This window comes from Mustela nigripes, chromosome 9 (assembly GCF_022355385.1).
Source record: "Mustela nigripes isolate SB6536 chromosome 9, MUSNIG.SB6536, whole genome shotgun sequence".
Lineage (NCBI taxonomy): Eukaryota > Metazoa > Chordata > Mammalia > Carnivora > Mustelidae > Mustela > Mustela nigripes.
Genome location: NC_081565.1, coordinates 86,449,292 through 86,468,572, shown reverse-complemented (window position 1 = coordinate 86,468,572; position 19,281 = coordinate 86,449,292). Strand labels below are relative to the sequence as shown.

At 40.6% G+C, this 19,281-nt stretch overlaps 1 protein-coding gene across 1 annotated transcript in view; it reads left to right on the top strand.

Annotated features, from left to right (window-relative positions):
- Positions 1-607: 607 nt before the first annotated feature.
- Positions 608-19,281, top strand: part of PLGRKT (plasminogen receptor with a C-terminal lysine) — a 51,329-nt gene continuing 32,655 nt past the window's right edge. The window contains exons 1-3 of the mRNA XM_059411991.1: positions 608-694; positions 1,491-1,618; positions 3,653-3,739. Of these exons, the coding sequence (XP_059267974.1) occupies positions 3,659-3,739 (81 nt within the window). The 5' untranslated portion in view covers positions 608-694; positions 1,491-1,618; positions 3,653-3,658. The remainder of the gene's footprint in view (positions 695-1,490; positions 1,619-3,652; positions 3,740-19,281) is intronic.

The following is a 19,281-nucleotide window of genomic DNA, read 5'->3' as shown; positions in this document are numbered from 1 at the left end:
TAAGGGACAACCTCTCATGAGACACATTCTCTTCTGGGAAACAGACACAGCAGGGGTGGCTGACACCCTTTCTGGAGAATAACAGTGAGATGGCTCAGCTCGGCAGGGGAGCATGGATTTCTCACATGCTCCGGTAACTCAGGGACCTCCGTGAGGCCGTTATGTGAGATTTTCATCCTGCTTCCTCTTCGTCCCCTCGAAATCTGACAGCTGAGCCGCTGTTGGTTTGAATCTGCCTCTGCAGTCCCCGCGCCCGCCTGGCCGCAAAGCACACACCAGGCCTCAGTCGGGCGAGCGGCCCCTTTAAGGAAGCAAGCGCTGCCCTGATTGGCCGAGCTTCGGCGTCACTGTCAAGGCCGTCTAGTCCCGCCCGAGGCTCCGCCCGGCGAGTCCCGGTCCGGTCACGATCCACGGGACCCCCGGGGTCTGCAGGCCTCTGCAGCGAGTACGGTCTCTGCGCACCTCCGCCACCTGCTGCCCAGTGAGTGAGCGCCGGTCGCACAGCCGGCATTCCGAGAGCTGGGGTGGGGAGGCCGGGCCGCCGGGCCGCGCTGGCCCCCTCCTCGGGCGCACCTCCAGTTGGCTCCCCTCCCGCCCCCAGGGCTGACCTGCATCTCCAGCCTCGCTTTCCAAGACCGCTGGGAAGGACTCCTGGCCCCTCCCCTATCGATGAAACGCAGTTGGGGGAAAGTAGGTAGGGCATTATTAACGGAAATAATCTCAGGACTGCAGGAAATCCCCGAGTTACAACAATGGGTCTACACTAGGGAAAACCTCCCGGAAGCTGTGGGGTGGTTCTGAGCTGGAATACTTTGGGGAAGTGGCCCAGATTGAATGGAATGTAAAAAAGACCAGAAACCCAATGAAATTATGCCACCAGTCATAAATGTGTGTACTGTGTTATTTGATCAGGAAATGAATCAGCACAGACATGTGGATGACAAGAGGTCATGGGTCATGAACGTAGCTCTCTCTCTCTCTCTCTTTTTCAATAAGTAAAATCAAATCCTCATTCCCAGGGTGACTGGAGGAAGGCTGCCTGGAGCTTGCTGCCCCTGCACTCCTCAGAAATAGCCCTTCCCATTGTAAACTCTGGCACGGAGGAAAGGGGCTGGAGCATTGAAGAGCCCTTTCTAAGGTCTCAGGAATAAGCAAAGGAAAAATGAAGGCAGAAGAGACCAAATCAGCACTCTAAGCCCTCTGAGACATACTGGTATCTTAGTTGTAAATAGTGAAACATTTGTCACCAATGATAAAGTATTGGGATTTTTGAAGGACTTAACCTTATTCAATTGAGTGAATTCAAAATTATCCCTATTACAAGATCACTCTTGCTTGATTTCATAGAGAGAAAGCTGAGAGTATTCTGGGCGTCCTAAGGAACCTCCTAGACTTTGGAAAATGGCTTTATTAGGATGTGAATGGAGAGGGAAATTGACAATACTGAACCCCAGCGCATAGTTCACAAGGTGTTGTACACTCACTTTCAGGTGTGGCTTCTGTTGAGGAAAACAGGGAAGTTCTTCAACCTGCTTGGATTCTACCTTTAACTCTTGGGAGTGTTCTCTAACACATCCAAAATACCATCCAGACCCAAGAAACCAAGGTCCAAAACCAGGTAAGTCTACACCCTAAGCTTCCAGATAGTTTCTCTTCCCTAGAGGGCTGACATGAGGACCATCTCTCCACTTCAGGAGAGGTCCCACCCCTTTATAAACAGGAGCTCTATAAGAGACATAGTTCTGTGATATATGGTGTGTATGTGTAGGAGTAGGATTAGAGGACAGTTGTTTCCTTTATAATGTTTACAACATATGGAAAAATTCAATCATCTACTCCTATGTACAGAAAAAAAAAAAAAAAAAAAAAGGAATGGAAAGTGACCTGAGCTAGGTTTCTCTTGTACCAGTCATACACTATGCAAACATTTATGGGAAAAAGACGTTATGGGGACTGCCCAGATGGAAAACATTGCTCCTTCCTTCAAGCAAGTTCTGGTCTGCTGTTGGAGTCAGCTGACATGTGTGTGTGGGGGGGGGGGGGGCTGTGTGTTAAAGTCTGCAGAAAGGAAAGAACTTCTGTAAGGTCTCCCTGTCCTCATGGGGTGGCCTCTAACTCTCTGGACAGAGAGGATGGAGTGGGGGAGTGGCAGAGGGACAGGGAAACCTCATGACCTGCCTGTTCTGTACAGTTTAGTTTCCTGTGTCCATCATTGAGGCTGACTCTGGCTCAGAGGTTCCTATCTTTCGAAGATGCAACCTTGGCCATAATACAGGGAAGACACTGAAGGATGGCTTGCAGTTCCCACTCACATGGAGCCAGAGTAGCAAGGATAACACATTCTACCTGCCTGGCATGAAATGCCCTCCCGCCCCCAGTATCTTCTCCTCAGTTAACCAGAAGCTACTACTTCCTGATGATAGGGAAAAATAGAAGCTCTGCTGGGTTTCTCACAGAAGAGTGTGAATGTGGGGTAGAAAGCATTGAGACTGACTACTCAGACCTAAGGTTCACAACCCTTCTGAGTAGCTTACCAAAGAAAACCAGCAATATTACTGGACATAGAGCAGTTGTAACATCCCTGAGTTTTGCAGTCTTCTGAAAGTAAAATTAACAACTAACTGAAAGCCTCTGTAACTATCCAATTGGATTAAGAACAAAAAATTGAAATTTGGGCCCCCTAGAAGTGATGGCTCACTTAAGAACTTTTTTTTTCTTTTAAGATTTTATTTATTTAACAGAGATCACAAGTAGGCAGAGAGGCAGGCAGAGAGAGAAGAGGAAGCAGGCTCGCCGCTGAGCAGAGAGCCCCATGCGGTGCTTGATTCCAGGACCCTGAGCTCATGACCTGAGCCAAAGGCCAGAGGCTTAACCCACTGAGCCACCCAGGTGCCCCAAGAACTTCTTGAGTAAGATAAATAAGACAGGCAATGCCATGTATTCATTTAAAAATTGCTTTTCTCAGGACATTTAAGTATCATTTTGTTCTTCCCCTCTTGAGAAACTTCGGCAGTAGCCTGAAGAGAACAAAGGTGAAGCCAGAAGAGGAAAACTAAGGGATATTAGCAGTGTGTGACAGAATAAGGGGTACTGTAGGAGAGAGGCAGGGATTACAGCAAGAGTACTGACATAGTGACCTTGAGACACCTAAAACTCCCTAAAACACAAATTCAAGGAGCACAGAGAAATCTCTCTTCAAGGAGTACAATGCATCTTCTGAATCACCCCTTCTCAGAAGCAAAGTTTCTGTCATCCAATACAGGACGTCAGAGAATGGATGGTGTCCACCCTGTTGCTCACAGAAAAGAGTGGTCTCTTTGTTCGTTTGTAAGCATTCAGTTCTTCAAGATTTACAGTGGGAAGAAAAATCAGAAACATGTAGCTGTATGGCTATAGGGCAGGAGAAGATTTTGGAATTTGTCTAAGTTTAGTCCCCTGGTCTTAGGTGAGCAAATGTTGAGCAGGCTGGTTATATTTGCCAAAGATCAGACAGCTAGTTAGAAGCAAGAACTATAATCTACACCATGTTCCCAGGAAATCTTTTTTTTTTTTCTTTTTACATTGTTATAAGCTTACAGTAGCTCAAAGCAGAGCATATGAGGATATACATGAACTATATTGTTTTACGCCTCTTTGCTTTTTCACATTTTAGGTCAAGATGGGATTTATATTTTCAAAATCCATGAGTGAAAACATGAAAAACCAACAGGAGTTTATGCTTATGAATGCTCGACTCCAGGTACATTTTCAAATAATTAAGCTTTTATGTTGTTACAGTGGTTAAAGTTTCTGCGACATGTACTCCAGAAGTACTGTTCTCTTTGACCTCAAAAGGTAAAATATTGGGGCGCCTGGGTGGCTCAGTGGGTTAAGCTTCTGCCTTTGGCTCGGGTCGTGACCCCAGGGTCCTGGGATGGAGCCCCTCTTAGGGCTCTCTGCTCAGCAGGGAGCCTGCTTCCCTTCCTCTCTCTCTGCCTCCCTCTCTGCCTACTTGTGATCTCTGTCTGTCAAATGAATAAATAAAAAAATTTAAAAAAAAAGGTAAAATATTCTTGGGGCTCTATCCTTAGGATCAAGATGAAATGCACTATTAATTATCTGGTGAATGGGTGTGTTTAGATCTCCAATCCAGATACTTTTTAAAAATCTCCATCTTGAAGTAAGACATACCTGCTTAGAGTATAGGGCAGGTAGAATGAGGCTGCTCCCCTCACCACATATCTGCAACCTAATCCTCTGTGAACACCTTGCCTTACATAGCAAAAGGTACTTTGCAATGTGATTAAGTTAAGGAGTTTTTGATAGGGAAGATCCTGGGTTATTCTAGATTATCTGGATGGGCTCAAGGTAATCACAAAGGTCCTTATAAAGGATACAGGGTGGCAGGAGGGTCAAAGTCAGAGTGAAAGAAAGGTTTGAAGATGTATACACTGTTGGCTAAGGAAGGGCAAAGGAATTCAGATAGCCTCTTGGAGCTGGAAAAGGAAAGGGTGTGGATTCTCTCCTAGAGCTGAGAGAAGGAATACAATCTCACCAGCCACGCACTTTGGATTTCTGACTGCAGAACTATAAGATAATAAATTTATGTTGTTTTAAGCCACTAACGTTGATAATTTGTTATAGCGACAATAGGAAATTAATATACAGGGTAAAAACTTGACACTGGGTTTATACATAGGCTAGATAGAAAAGATCAAAGCAAAGTAGATGATTGTCTGATTGCCTAATATCAGTTGTCAAAAAGGATTTTAAATTGTTGGATGTCATAGTTAAGTGTTAAAAGTTTGACTAAAATTATTTTCCTAAGATTTCAAATGAAGATCTCTTGACCTTTGGGGTTCATTATGGCCCTGGGAGTAAAAGATCCTACTGTGAGGCAGTATGACAAATGATTAATAGTAAGGACTAAAGGCAGACTAACTAGGTTTGAATCCCATCTCTACTCCTCGCTGACAGTATGATGTGGGCCTTACTAGTCTGTCAACTGGAGATGACAGTATCTGCTTCAGAGGGCTGTTTTGAAGAGTAATAATGGTAGTGTACAGAGAGTATACAGAACAATGTATACAATGTATAGAACAATGCCTCAAGTCTTTAGGACAGTGTCTCTCACTTTAAAAGTATTAGTTGTTGCTACTGTTATTATTGCTATGAAGAGTGTCTTCTGCAGGATAATGATTTCTTTTGGGAGAATGGAACAATTTAAAGATTGGGAATTGAAGTGTTGTAACAGAGCAGAATGACATAGGGGAGGACCAAACATTAGGCATACACGCCAGCCAAGAATGTCATACACCCAGAGAACCCTTATCCAAGGCCTTTGGAAACTAGACTTTTACATCAGTGAAGTCAGAATAAGTGAAGGCCTGGGATTGTATCCCACCTAAGCTTGTTAATTAGCCTGTTGCTGTTTCCTGGACGCTGGCAGAATACAGGAGATACTTCCGTCAGAGACAAAGGACTTCATTACTCCTAGCACATGAGCAACACGATCAAGAGGTTGGTGGGCGTATCCCTATGTCCCCCTCAAGTCTCACAGAGGTGATTAAGATGGACTTAAATGGGTGCTGTGCACTCAGTGGGTGTATGGCACATTTGAGGAACACTGGGCTTGGGGAATCTACTGTTTTTATAGTGGTTAGTGAGCCGGAAGAGTTGGGGGAGGACTTGACCTTATCCCTGAAGGTCATTCACTGTAAACACATCCCAGACAAATGGCCTGTGAAGAACAGTCTGGGCCTTGCATTCTTGGCCTACTCAGCAAGAATGTGTGGGGACATTCTTGTACAGTTACCCCTCCCAACAACCTGCCCCTCAGCGCAGCTGACCAGAGCTTTGATAACAGCCTTGATTTCGGTCCACTGATCGCAGTGACCACTATAGCTAGTGCTGAGTTCAAACGAGCAGGAGCACTATCGGCACCGTCAGTTTTCAGCTTAGCTGAACCAAAGGTAATCCAGGCCCATGCATGTGGGAGAATCTCTGTGGATCCAAGGGTCCTATTAAGCCAGTAGCTCTACTTCATGTGGCAGAGTAGGAGATGAAGATTTTCCCAAAGGGGCAGCTGCTACTCCTTTATGCAAAACTGAGTTGACAGTAGGGCCAGGCCAGTCATACCCTCAAATATGTCTTTATTTGACCAGCAAACAGGCCCTTTCCTTATAATTGTCATGTCCTAGTTGACCCACCCCAAGATGGGGTTGAGGCTGGAAAGCCACAAGACTCCATGGGTCAGATATTCATTTTTAACAAGAGCTCAGTTGTAGCCAATAGCTGCCTCCCCTTTTTGAAAGGAGTATGCTGTGGGTTGAACTGTGTGTCCTTCCCACTATTCTTAATTAAGTTAAAGGCCTAACCCCTGCTATCTCAGAATGATATATTTGGAGAGAGAGTCTTTACAGAGTCAGTCAAGTTAAAATGAAGTCATTAGGATGAGCGCTAATCCAATATAGGACTGCTGTCCTCATAAAATGGGGAGCTTTGGACACAGAGGCATGCCTACAGAGAGAATGCTGTGGGGCTATGAGGCAGCTATTTATGAGGCAAGGAGAGAGGTGTGGAACAGATCCTGACACAGCCCTGGAAAGGAACCAACCCTGCTGACACCTTAATTTTGGACTTCTAGCCTCTGGAATGGAGACAATAAATTTCTGTTGTTAAGCCACCTAATTTGTGGTGTGCTTTGTTGTAGCAGCCCCAGAAACTACAGGTATTTGGTGCCTGTATTTGCAGATGGTGATTGGCTGTGATTTTCTCTTTTTCTCCTTGGGACTCTATCTTGTTTCTAATAGACCACCTGGAAGGGGTCAGGGAATCCCTGAATGAGAGAATGTCTCCTTATTACTATGAATATTTACAATATAAGCAAGTAACACATCAATTTCATTATACATTTATATGCAGGGGACATAACTGCAGTATCCTGAATCGGCTCAAGGGTCACTTTCATTTCCCTTTCTTACTGCAAATGTTGCTCAAACTCTTATCAGTTGAATTCCAATGCTTTTTTTCCCTCTATGGGAACACAGACCAAAGAATTTAACACAGCGGTTAAACAGTTGTCCTAGCTGAGGTTATCTCCGAAGCTGTCTCACAGCTGCAGATGATGGGGAATGCAAAGGGACAAGGACAGCCTTTTGCCCTTTGGCTCCTCATTCCAGAATTGATGCTGCTTCCTCCCCGGCACACCCCTGGTTGCTGGAGGGCACTGGTTTCAGGGCCCTCATTCTTTAGCCTCTACTGGGTCATTGCTCGGCCTTGCACCCTCAGCTCTTAAAGCCATCCTGGTGCTGAGTTCACCCTCCCCACATAGGACCACGTGTACTTGAGCACCTGTATCCAACAGAGCTATAAACATTTGAATTCCTCCCCTCTCCTCTCTGAATGAAGTTCTTCAGCACACCTATCCTTCCTCCCTAAAGCAACTAAGTTGGGAGGAGAGAGTAGCTGAGGGCCAGTAAGCAAGGCTTTGCATTTCTTCGCCATTTCAAAGGGCCTCCCTTCAGCTACAGCCACACTGCCAGGCCTTTGGGCAGGGCTGTGGGACTTGCACCCCATCTTCTGGGTAACAGTCTTTCCCTCTCCCACTCCGCAGGACAACAGGCCACAATCACAGCACCCCCGGGGGCAGCTTATTTGAATTCTACCTTTTGTTGTTCAGCGCCATTTAACCTACTAGACAGTGAGAGACCTTCCTATTCCTTCCCATTCTTACCACCATCTGGGTGAGACTATTTCCTACCAGATCTCAGAGTCTTTTCATATCTAATAACCCAACCAATGAGGTCCCTTTCAGAATGTCCTTTGGCTTTCAGAATGCCATGTCTCTGTCAGTAACTCTTCCTTGTTACTCAAACTGGCAGGCTCTGTGATTTTACCCAACTGGCAGGTTAACAATTTAGTCCTTTGCTGCTTCACAGATACTGGTGGAAGACTTGATACAACACTTCAAGCAGCCCGAGTGTATGTTCATTATCTACTACTTTAGCCATGAGTGGTCATCTAGGTTGCTCTTAGGTGAGACATGTTACTTCATCTCTCAGGTTCCTTACTGCAAACATAATTCTGAGAAATGGCCCATGTAAACAGCAGTCAGAGCCTGTATCCTTGGCTCACCCAGTAAAAAGTACCGGTTGCTCCTGGCCCACACAGATTGATTCTCCCAACATGTGTTTGGCTAAGAAGATTAGTTTTTCCTTGTTGATCGGGATAAACCTTATTATTTATCTTCAAATTTTAACAAAAGATGACAAAGAAGATATAGATCAACATGGCTGAAGCAGCTTTCCAACCCTAAAGCTACTTAAGTTCTGATCCTAACTAGAACAGCCTAGAGAGAAAAATAATCTGTGGAAATTTTGGAAGATCAGGTGGAAATATCACAAAACATTTGATACATACTGAAGAATATATTTATAAGTTTTGAGGCATAATAAAATGAGCACCAATGATCACAATACCCCTGAAGCTACTGATAGGTATGTTCCATCCTACATGTTGAATGAACCCAGACTGCTAAAGCTGACCTGGAATTGATCTCATATCCCAGAGCTCCTGGGACTGAGAAGGACTCAGCAAATGTAAGGAATGAGCCACTGGAATAGAAGATTACATGCCTTTGCGACTTCTTTAAAAGATTTTTTAAAATCCCAGTTGAAACACCATATATACTAATGCCTTCAGCTCATGAAAGTATATCTTTTGGCTCCTTTCCAAAACAGGGCATCTCAACCAAAGGGGTAATTAGAATAAAGCAAAACTTATAGTAAAGAAAAACCTAATGACTAGAATCCTTTCCCCAATGGCTTTTTCTTAGTTCTACTTTTTATTTGTATTTTTTTGGTAAAAAAAGAAATCATAACTCAATAATCCCATATTATTGGGTTCTTTTTTTCATTCAGGGAAAAGGACCCAAATTAGATATTCAGCTACGTTCAGGTTCCTAGCTGGCTTTACATTCTATTCACCTGGGAGCCTTGGGATTAGTCCCATTCAGACCAGTTAGATCTCTTCATGGTCAGGCATGTTGTTATTGTTCTAAGCTCTCCCGGGGACAGTGATGCACAACCTAGCTTGAGACCTCTGCCTTTTCTTTTTCTATGATGCTACATAATTATAATTAATAATTGGCAGGGATTTAATATAATGCATATTGAAGATGGAACCAAATAACTTTTTCAATTTAAGTAAGTTAGCCATGAAATTAAATCAGTCATAGGAGTCTGATTAATAAAAATCCATAAAAAGCTTCAAATCAGAAAGTTTTTTTTAATGAACAACTTTGGTTCAAGTTGAGCTGGAAAGGATTCACACTACTAGTTATAATGATATTTTCAAATCATTAGCAAACTTCAGTTTCCCGTTGCTTTGTTTCACCTGTTACTGAGGATTGTAGACGGATGGCTATACTCAGGAAACTAAGTATCACTCAGTAAAAAATGAATACTTCCTTAAAATCCCATTAGATGGCATACCTAAACTAATTTTATATCACCTGAGTGGCCAGTAAAGCATTTCAATGTTAAACAACAGGATGGCAATTGGAAGTGGAAAGCAGCAAGAATGAAAGAAGATCCCAGAGGTCCATGCTGTGCTCTACTGCTGTGTAGGCAAAGCAGATATAGTCCATGTAAAGATGAGTCAGGTACCTTTTTCACTGTTCACTGTGTATAGGCAACAAACTAAAGATTTAAAAAATACATGAACGCCATCCTTTGACCTGTATGTCTGTTGTTAGAGTTTGCTGTTAAGGAAATGACAGTTATGAACCAGAAAAATATAGTTATTTAATACACACAAAATAATGTGCTATATGCTAAGCAGGACCCAGAAATGTATGAGGTACAGGCTCTGTATTCAAGGAACTTCTCATCTAGTTTAGTGGGAAGAGGCTGCATTATGCTGCAATAACCAAATGTTTGTATGGATATATATGGTAGGCAGAACACTGGCCCCCTAAAGATGTCCACAGCCTAATCCTGGAACTTGTGAATATGTAACCTAATGTGGCAAAATGGACCTTGCAGATATGATTAAGGGAGCAGACCTGGAGATGGGAAAATTATCCTTGATTATCCATGTGAACCCAGTCTAAACACACAAATTCTTGAAAGTGTTAAGTAAAGAGAAAAAAGAGATATAAATACCGTATGACTTCACTCATATGTGTAATTTAAGAAACAAAACAAATAAGCAAAGACAAAAAAAGAGAAACCACAACAAAAAAGGCTCTTAACTATAGAGAAAAAATTGAGGGTTACCAGAGGGGTGGTGGTGGGGATGGGTGAATTAGGTGAAAGGGATTAAGATACCCTTATGATGAGCATTGAGTAATGTATAGAATTGTTGAATCACTATATTGTACACCTAAAACTAACATTGTTTTACACATAAAACTAACATTGTTGAATCACTATATTGTATACCTAAAACTAATATAACACTATGTTAAGTATATTAGAGTTTAAAAAAATTTTTTTAAATAGGCTGTATGCCTAGCATGAAGCCCAATGCAGGGTTTGATCTCAGGACACTGAGATGGAGATCTGAGATGAGATGAAGAGTTGGCCACTTGGCTGAACCACCCAGGTGCCCCTGGAGTTCATTTTTTTTTTTTTTTTTAACCGAGTGTCTCAGTTGGTTAAGGGGCTGACTCATGGTTTCTGCTCAGGTCATGATCTCAGGGTCCTGGGATCAAGCCCTCCATGCTCAGTAGGGAGTCTGCTTGAGCATTTTCTCTTGACTCTCCCTCTCCTTCTGCCCCTACCTCCACTTCCTTCTCTCTCTCTCAAAAATAAATGAAATAAATCTCTCTGCTCAGCAGGGAGCCCACTTCCTCCTCTCTCTCTGCTTGCCTCTCCACCTACTTGTGATCTCTGTCAAATAAATAAGTAAAATCTTAAAAAAAAAAAAAAAAGTGAGAGGGGTGATGTTGCTGGCTTTTAAGATGGAGAAAGAGAACCAGCCAAGGAATGCAGATGACCTCTAGAAACTGGAAAATGCTAGGAAACAGATTCTCCCCCAGAGTCTCAGAAAGGAATGTAGCCTTGCCAGACACCTAGTTTTTAGACTGTGTCAGACTTCTGATGTCCAGTAGTAATCTGTGTTTTAAGCCACTAAATTTATAGTAATTTGTCTATAAACCAGCATGGGCTGTGATAGGCTTATTTCTACAACAAAAAATAATGGGTACTCAATACATGCTTTTTCAAATATATAAAAATTAAAACAGCAAATAATTATTGTGAGAACTTTTTGAAATTGTTTAAACCTCTATAACTCCCAACAATCTGTCATTCCTATGTCCTCTCATCTGTTTCTTTGAGGTGAAAGCTGTACCAACATCTTGAAATAGGAAGGGCTTAATGTTCTGAGGCAAGCAAGAGAGTACAGTGTCTGCCCTGTAGTGAGTCTTGCAGCAACAAGGACCCAAAATAAAAAGCAGGTAGTGAAGAAAGGAGGAAAGCAGCCACCCCTATCTGTATGTAGAAAGATGAGCAAGTAGAGTTGTCTCTAGAACCAGAAGTGACCAGAAAGTGCCTTGAATAAAAGAGGCAGCATGTCAACACATGCTCACCAACAGTGGGGGAACTTGGATTTAAAAGTCTTCACCTTAACCCTTTGAAAATCCCTTCTGTCCAGTCCCCATCCCTGCTACCTGCTCTTAGACTCCCTATGCCCCTTACTCATAATCATTCTTCTGAGGTTTATTTATATTGTGGTAAAAAACACATACTAGAAAATTCATCATCTTGAAGTGTACAATTCAGTGACATTTACAATGTTGTGCAACCATCAACACTATTTAATTCCATAACATTTTCATCAAAAGGAAACCCCGTGGCCATTAAGCAGTTACTCCCCATCATCCCCAGTTCCTGGAAACCATTAATCTGCTTTCTGTCTGTATGGATTTGCCTGTTCTGAACATTTCATATAAATGGAATCATACAGTGTATTTTTGCGTCTGGCATGAATCAGTATTCATTCTTATTTATGACTAAACAACATTCCATTGTATAGATATATCACATTTTGTTTGTCCATTCATCTGTTAATGAACATTAAGATTTCCACTTTTGGCAATTGTGAATAGTGCTGCTATGATGATTCTTGTAAATTTTTATTTGAACACTTGATTTTCAGTTCTTTTGAGTATATGCCTAGGAGTAGAACTGCTAGATCACTTAATTTTATGTTTAACTTATTGAGGAACCACAAAAATGTCTCCCATGGTGGCTGTACCATCTTACATTCTTACCACAATGTATGGGTGTTACTATTTTTCCACATCTTTGCCAATACACATTATCTTCCTTTTTTAAAAAAATTTACCCATTGTAGTGGATTTGAAGTTGTTTCTCATTGTGTGTGTGTGTGTGTTTAAGATTTAATTTATTTAATTGTCATAGAGAGAAAGAGAGCAAGAGATCACACAAGCAGGGGGAGCAGCAGGCAGAGGGAGAAGCAGGCTCCCCACTGAGCAAGAAGCCTGACACAGGACTTGATCCCAGGACCCAGGGATCATGACCTGAGCCAAAGGCAGACGCTTAACAGACTGAGCCACCCAGGCATCCCTCATTGTGGTTTTGACCTTAATTTCCCTAACTAATAATATTTTTTCATGTATTTGTTGGCCATTCATGTTATCTTCTTTGGAGAAAATTCTAGTCCTGCTCATTTTAAAATTGGGTTGTTTCTATTTTTGTTTTTGAGTTGCAGGAGTTGCTCAGGTATGATAGACACTAGATCTTTATCAAACATAAGATTTGCCAATATTTTCTCCCATTATGTGGGTTGTCTTCCTACACTCTCCCAGTGTTCTTTCACACATACAAAGTTTTTAATATTTATGAAGTCCAATTCATATTTTCTTTTGTTGGTTATATTTTAGGTGTCATATTGAGAAACCATTGTCAAATCCAAAATCATTAAGATTTCCCCCTATGTTTTCTTCTAGGAGTTTTACAATTTTAGCTTTTATATTTAGGTTTTTGATCCATTTTGAGTTCATTTTTATATACGGTATGAAATAAAGGTTCAACTTTACTCTTTTGCATGTGGAGATCCAGTTATCTCAGCCCAAGCTCATTCTTAATAAACATAAAGAAGTTAGACACTGCACAGTAAAGATTATGGGTCACATGCTAAATATGTAACTGACTCAGGGTTCAGGTCCTCTGAAAAGAGCATCTTGACCTTTTTAGTGGTCTTTAAGTACCTGAGGTTCAAGATGGTGGGAAATTGTTAGTGGCTTTTTCTATTAAAGTTGAAATGGATAGAAATAATTTAACAACATTATGAAGAATTGGGTAAATACAAAGAATACAATATGTTAACTGACTTTTTTTTTAAGATTTATTTATTTATTTGACAGACAGAAATAACAAGGAGGCAGAGAGGCAGGCAGAGAGAGAGGAGGAAATAGGCTCCCTGCTGAGCAGAGAGCCTAATGCGGGGCTAGATCCCAGGACCCTGGGATCATGACCCGAGCTGAAGGCAGAGGCTTTAACCCACTGAGCCACCCAGGCCCCCCTGTTAACTGAGGCTGCTAAAAATGTCCAGCAAGTCTTTTTAAATGTGGGGTAAAATATTACTACATCTAGAATCACTTAGAGGAGTTAGTGAAAATAGTTATGATTTCCTACATACTGCCCATATTCAGGAATGGCAGGAGTGACAGGAAATGGAAGTGAAATAATAAGGTCTTTGGTCCCTCAGGCACTTACTTCTACAAAGGTAAACAAATGACAAAGAAAGGTCAAGCCACCAAGTTGCTGCCTAGTTCTTCTAGGACCCTTCCTACAATCTATCCTCTAAAGGGGACACATTGGTTTTAGGTTTGTTTGCAAACTTCAATGAGACCAATGAATGCCATTTACAGACCATCAGAAAGCTTTTGTTTTTCTTTTCCTCCCTCAATAAGACCGAGATGTTTACTCTCACCACTTTTATTTAACATAGTACAGGAAACAATCAAGAGGGCAGTTAGACAACTTAAAGAAATAAAAGCTATCCAAATCTGTAAGGAAAAAAGAAAATTTTCAATATTTGCAGAGGACATGGTACTCTACATTGAAAACCCCAAGACTCCACCAAAAAACTGCTAGAACTGATGAAGAAATTCAGTAAAGTTGGAAGATACAAGATGAACATAAGAGAAATCTGTTGCATTTCTTTTTTTTTTTTTTTTTAAAGATTTTATTTATTTATTTGACAGAGAGAGATCACAAGCAGGCAGAGAGGCAGGCAGAGAGAGAGGAGGAAGCAGGCTCCCTGCTGAGCAGAGAGCCCGATGCGGGCCTCGATCCCAGGACCCTGAGATCATGACCTGAGCCGAAGGCAGCGGCCTAACCCACTGAGCCACCCAGGCGCCCAATCTGTTGCATTTCTATACACCAATAATGAAGCAGCAGAAAGAGAAATCCAGAAATCGATCCCATTTACAATTGTACCCAAAATAATAAGATACCCAGGTATAAACCAAACCAAAGAAACACCTGTACTCTGAAAACTATAAAACACTGATCAAAGAAATTAAATATGATACAAAGAAATGGAAAGACATTCCATGCTCATGGATTGGAAGAACCAATATTGTTAAAATGTCTGTATTCCCCAAAGCAATTCACACATTTAATGAAATCCCTATCAAAATACCAAAAACATTTTTTACAGAGCTAGAATAAGCAATCCTAAAATTTGAAAGAAAAGGAAAGTCCATCTTTACCCGCCCCTCTTCTAGTGATTTGAGTTCACTGAGCTTCTGCATATACTCAATGCTGTCTCTGGACATGCGATTCCAGTGGCCAATTTGTCTATTCAAGTATTAGTATCTTACTATTGTAACTTTAGATTCTTTATAGTATGTTTTAATGCCTGCATCAGCTGATATATCCTTGTAGTTTATTTTTTCAATGTTTATTACATATTTTCATTTTCATAAAAAAGTTGGTATCAACTTGTCCAACTCTATAAAATAGTTTGTTGATTTTTTAAAATTAGGATTGCATGCATTTATAAATTTACTTAGGAAGAACTGTTGAGTCATTCTACCCAAGAACTGAGTATGTTTTTCCCCTTATTAGAGTCTATTTTTATGTCTTTCAGGAGTTTATAAATGAATTACAGTCTAAAGTAAAGTGGGTTTTTGTTTAAAAAAAAAAAAGGAGACATTAAAGTTAAATTCCAAAATTTCCTGTAAATTATTATAAAAATAATCTTTCAGTTAAATTCCTTGCCTGTTTGGCAAGGGACTATGTTAGCAGTACACACGCTGGCAGGACATTCTTACTCTGAAATATGCAAGACTAAAGAGTAGGAAGACAGGGAATGGCAGAACTTCTGGTGGCACAATTGGAAATCTAGAAAAGAAAACTAAGCCCAGACTGCTGCCTACTGGCCAGGATATGTCTGCAAAGGACTGTGGATTTACTCTCCTTGTACGCACTGGGAAAATCAAAGGCACTAGGGGAAGACACATTGAGGGCCAACAGTGGCTCCATCACTTACTGGTTTTATGACCTTGGATAAAGAGTGTAGGTTCTCTGAACCTCAGCTTCATCACTATGATGGGGAGAAAGATACCCAACTACTATCCTGTATGCTAGAAGAGATGCTCAGAAATGCTCCCTTCTTTTTCATTTATCTTCTTTCCTCTCTCTTATGTGCTCACAGTCACTACTTCATTCTTTATTCCATCTCTAATTTCATTCTCCATTTTTCATTCTTCGTCATTTTTTTTTTAAAGATTTATTTGACAGAGAGAGAGAGAGATCACAGGTAGGCAGAGAGGCAGGCACAGAGAGAGGGGGAAGCAGGCTCCCCGCTGAGCATAGAGCTGGATGCAGGGCTTGATCCCAGGACCCTGAGATCATGACCTGAGCCGAAGGCAGAGGCTTAACCCACTGAGCCACCCAGGTGCCCTTCTTTCATCATTTTTTATCTTTCCCCTTCTCTATAACTTCAGTTCTGCAGTCAGGCATATGCTTTTCTAGTTCCCTTTCACCTCTGTCTTGCAAGGTGTTCAGCACTTTAAATAATCAATCCTGATAGGGAACCACTTAGCCTGTCAGCCCCACAGCCTTCACAAGCACTCCTGCTCCCACTGAGCAAGCTCAGCAGTAAGACACAGATATTTACAGGTGTCTCTTCTAGAGCCATGGCAGAAGGTAAGTCATTCCTGAAAAGTTCCTGCAACCTAATCCAGAGAACATCAAATGTATTCCTGTGCCCACCTTAGTACAAAAACAAATGGTTCTTTTTCATTCCTTTTGCTCATATGATATTTTAGGGTTCTTGCTTTCCACCCTCCCCCAGGAAATTTCTGAACAAAGAAAAAAAAATCCCAGTTTAATATTAGTTCACTAAATACTAATTTACTTGTAATGTATGTGGAACATGGCTCAGGAGTCAGCATAAATTTAAGAAGGTAATGAGTAAGCATTGTCCTGAAGAAACAGAGTAATTGAGAGGAAAATAGTTCTTCTTTTTCTTTTTTAATATTTAAATTGAATTAATTAACATATAATGTATTATTAGTTTCAGAGGTAGAGATCAGTGCTTCATCAGTCTTCTATAATACACAGTACTCATTACATCAGGTGCCCTCCTCCAGTTAGCCCCTCCCCTCCAGCAACCCTGCTTGTTTCCTAAGATTAAGAGTCTCTTATGGTTTGTCTCCCTCTCTGATTTCATTTTGTTTTATTTTTTCCTTTCTTCTCCTCTTGCCTTGTTTCTTAAATTCCACATATCAGTGAGATCATATAACAATTGTCTTTCTCTGACTTATTTTGCTTATCATAATATTCTCTAGTTCCATCCATGTCATTGCAAATGGCAAGATTTCTTTTTTTTTTCTTTTTTTTTCTTTTTTTTTGATGGCTGAGTAGTACAGATGAATGGATTAACAAGATGTGCTATATATACAAAATGGAATACAGCTCGGCCATCAATAGTTCCTCTCTTGAGTATTTAAATCTGATTGACTCTAAAAACAGTTTAAAGTATGCTTTTATTATAGAACTGTTGAATCACTATACTGTACACTTGAAACTAATATAACACTATATGTTACCTAAACTGGAATTAAAATTAAAAATTCAATAAAATTAAAAATAAAGTATGCTTTTATTATAATTACTGAATGAAAGTATTTCCTGTTTCCAATTTTTCTTGTCAAGAGATTTGGACGTCTATTTTAATACCATTTACTTTACAACTAATATTGATTTGTACATAACCATACTTTATTTTAAAAATTTTTTAAAAAGCAACTTGAAATTTGCTGCCCGTTTTTAGTACTTGCTAAGACTTTGGATCTAATCTAAACCAGAACTCTAAACATTCTCTCCTGCACAATCATTATTTCATATAAATCAGGTCACCGCTTTGTTATTGTGTCTGACCCCCTCTTCCTGCCCCTACCTAGATCCAAGCTCTGCCTTTCCCTGAGTGTGTCCTGGGGGTCTGAACCTCAGCCCTGTGTCTCCCAGGCTCCTGTGACCTCTGGCTTCAGGTTGGGCTCAGTCAGTGGGAGGCACCAGCAGGAGCCTGGAGGGTGGGCAGACAATGAATTTAGGTATATGGGTCTGGAGGTAGCAGTGGTTTCCTAGAGTCACAGCTCATTTCAGGCTTTGTCTCTTTCATAGCTCCAGGCCTCACTGGGCTCTGGTTAACACCTTGTTCTTTTTCCCCTTCCAGCCTCAGTGTTAATGGGTGCCTGCTGTTTGTCATGGGGGGGTGGGGGGCTGGGGGGGGGTGGGAGAACACCTCACTGCCCCTTGTGGTAACCTTAAACTCTGCCTGCACTCAGGACAGTCCCTTCATTAAATTCTTGTCACTTAAACTCTTGAAGGAGCATACTCTCTACTGCCTGTTGACACTACACTAATAAATGGGTATGTTCATGTTTTTCTATGAAAAACTATCCAACTTTTAAAAGATTCCTGTATTTACTATGAACACTAAAAATATGCACTTTTAAATTAATATGCATTAAACTCTAACAATTCTTCTGACAATTGTAGACTGAGATACAAGAAAACTTGAATGACTTCACTGTCATTAATGTATATAAAGAGTCTGGTTATCTAAGATAGTAGGGAGAAATGAAGACCATGGGGAACTGGAGATCCATGTCCTCCTGTCCTTAAATTTCAGAGCACTGAAATTTAAGTGATTATTAAAAAACACTCCTTCCCTCTCTTCCTTTGAAAGATTTTATTTATTTATCAGAGGGAGAGAGAAAGAAAAAAAGAAAGAGCACAAGCAGAGGGAGCGCCAAGCAGAGGGAGAAGCAGGTTTCTCACTGAGCAAGGAGCCAGATGTAGGGACTCAGTTCCAGGACCTGGGTATCATGACCTGAGCTGACAGCAGACACTAAACCTACTGAGCCACCCAGGCACACTCTTATTGGTTAAATTATTATTACTTTAGGTTTTTGCTGAGCTCCTGTTTATTTCCATGTTTGAGCCTATTGTGATGTCTACTGCACAGGTTGGATAACAGAACACTAAATTTTTGTATTTGAAAATGATAGATACTCGTATCAACCACAAATACAAAAAACAGAGGTATAACCAAAGCCAGCAACAGCAAATTTTCTTTCCTTCCAAAAATAAAGTTTTAAAGTCAAAACATTATTTTTAAAATTCTAATCTAATTATTTTATGATCTATATTATTTGATTTCTAGAGCTTTTGAAAGTGAAATCTCCCAGACCTCACTTCTCCCACACTTGTCCTCAAGCTTAGGTATAAATTTGCAAAGCAATGCTTCAAAATGTTTTTGGAAAAATATGTTATAATTATATTATACTGCTGTGTAGCACTATAATCGACATGGTGGCATTTCTACTTGCTTTTTACTAATGTTTACATAAAGTACAGAACCCCAAAGAGAATACTCTGATACTCATTCATTTTTTTTAGGGTTTATTGACCACTAACAGTATGCCAGGCACTGTGTTGGTCAATGAAGACAGATAGGAAGAGACAAAATTGAGTAATTTTATAATATTTATATGTTCTGAAATGGTTCATTATTTCACATAGTGCTTTTCTTGGAAAAAGAAATGGTTGCATCATTTTCGGTAATGAAAAATTTTGTGTTCCTTTTGAATCTCTTTGGCAAATTAATGGTTAATTTCTGATTTATGGTGAGGTTCAGTTCACGTATTTCCTAATGATAAATTAGAAATAATGTGGGCCATTAAATTATTTTATTATATAAATAGTATTTTAAAACTTAGGATTTGAATTTTTTAAGAATTTTATTTCTTTA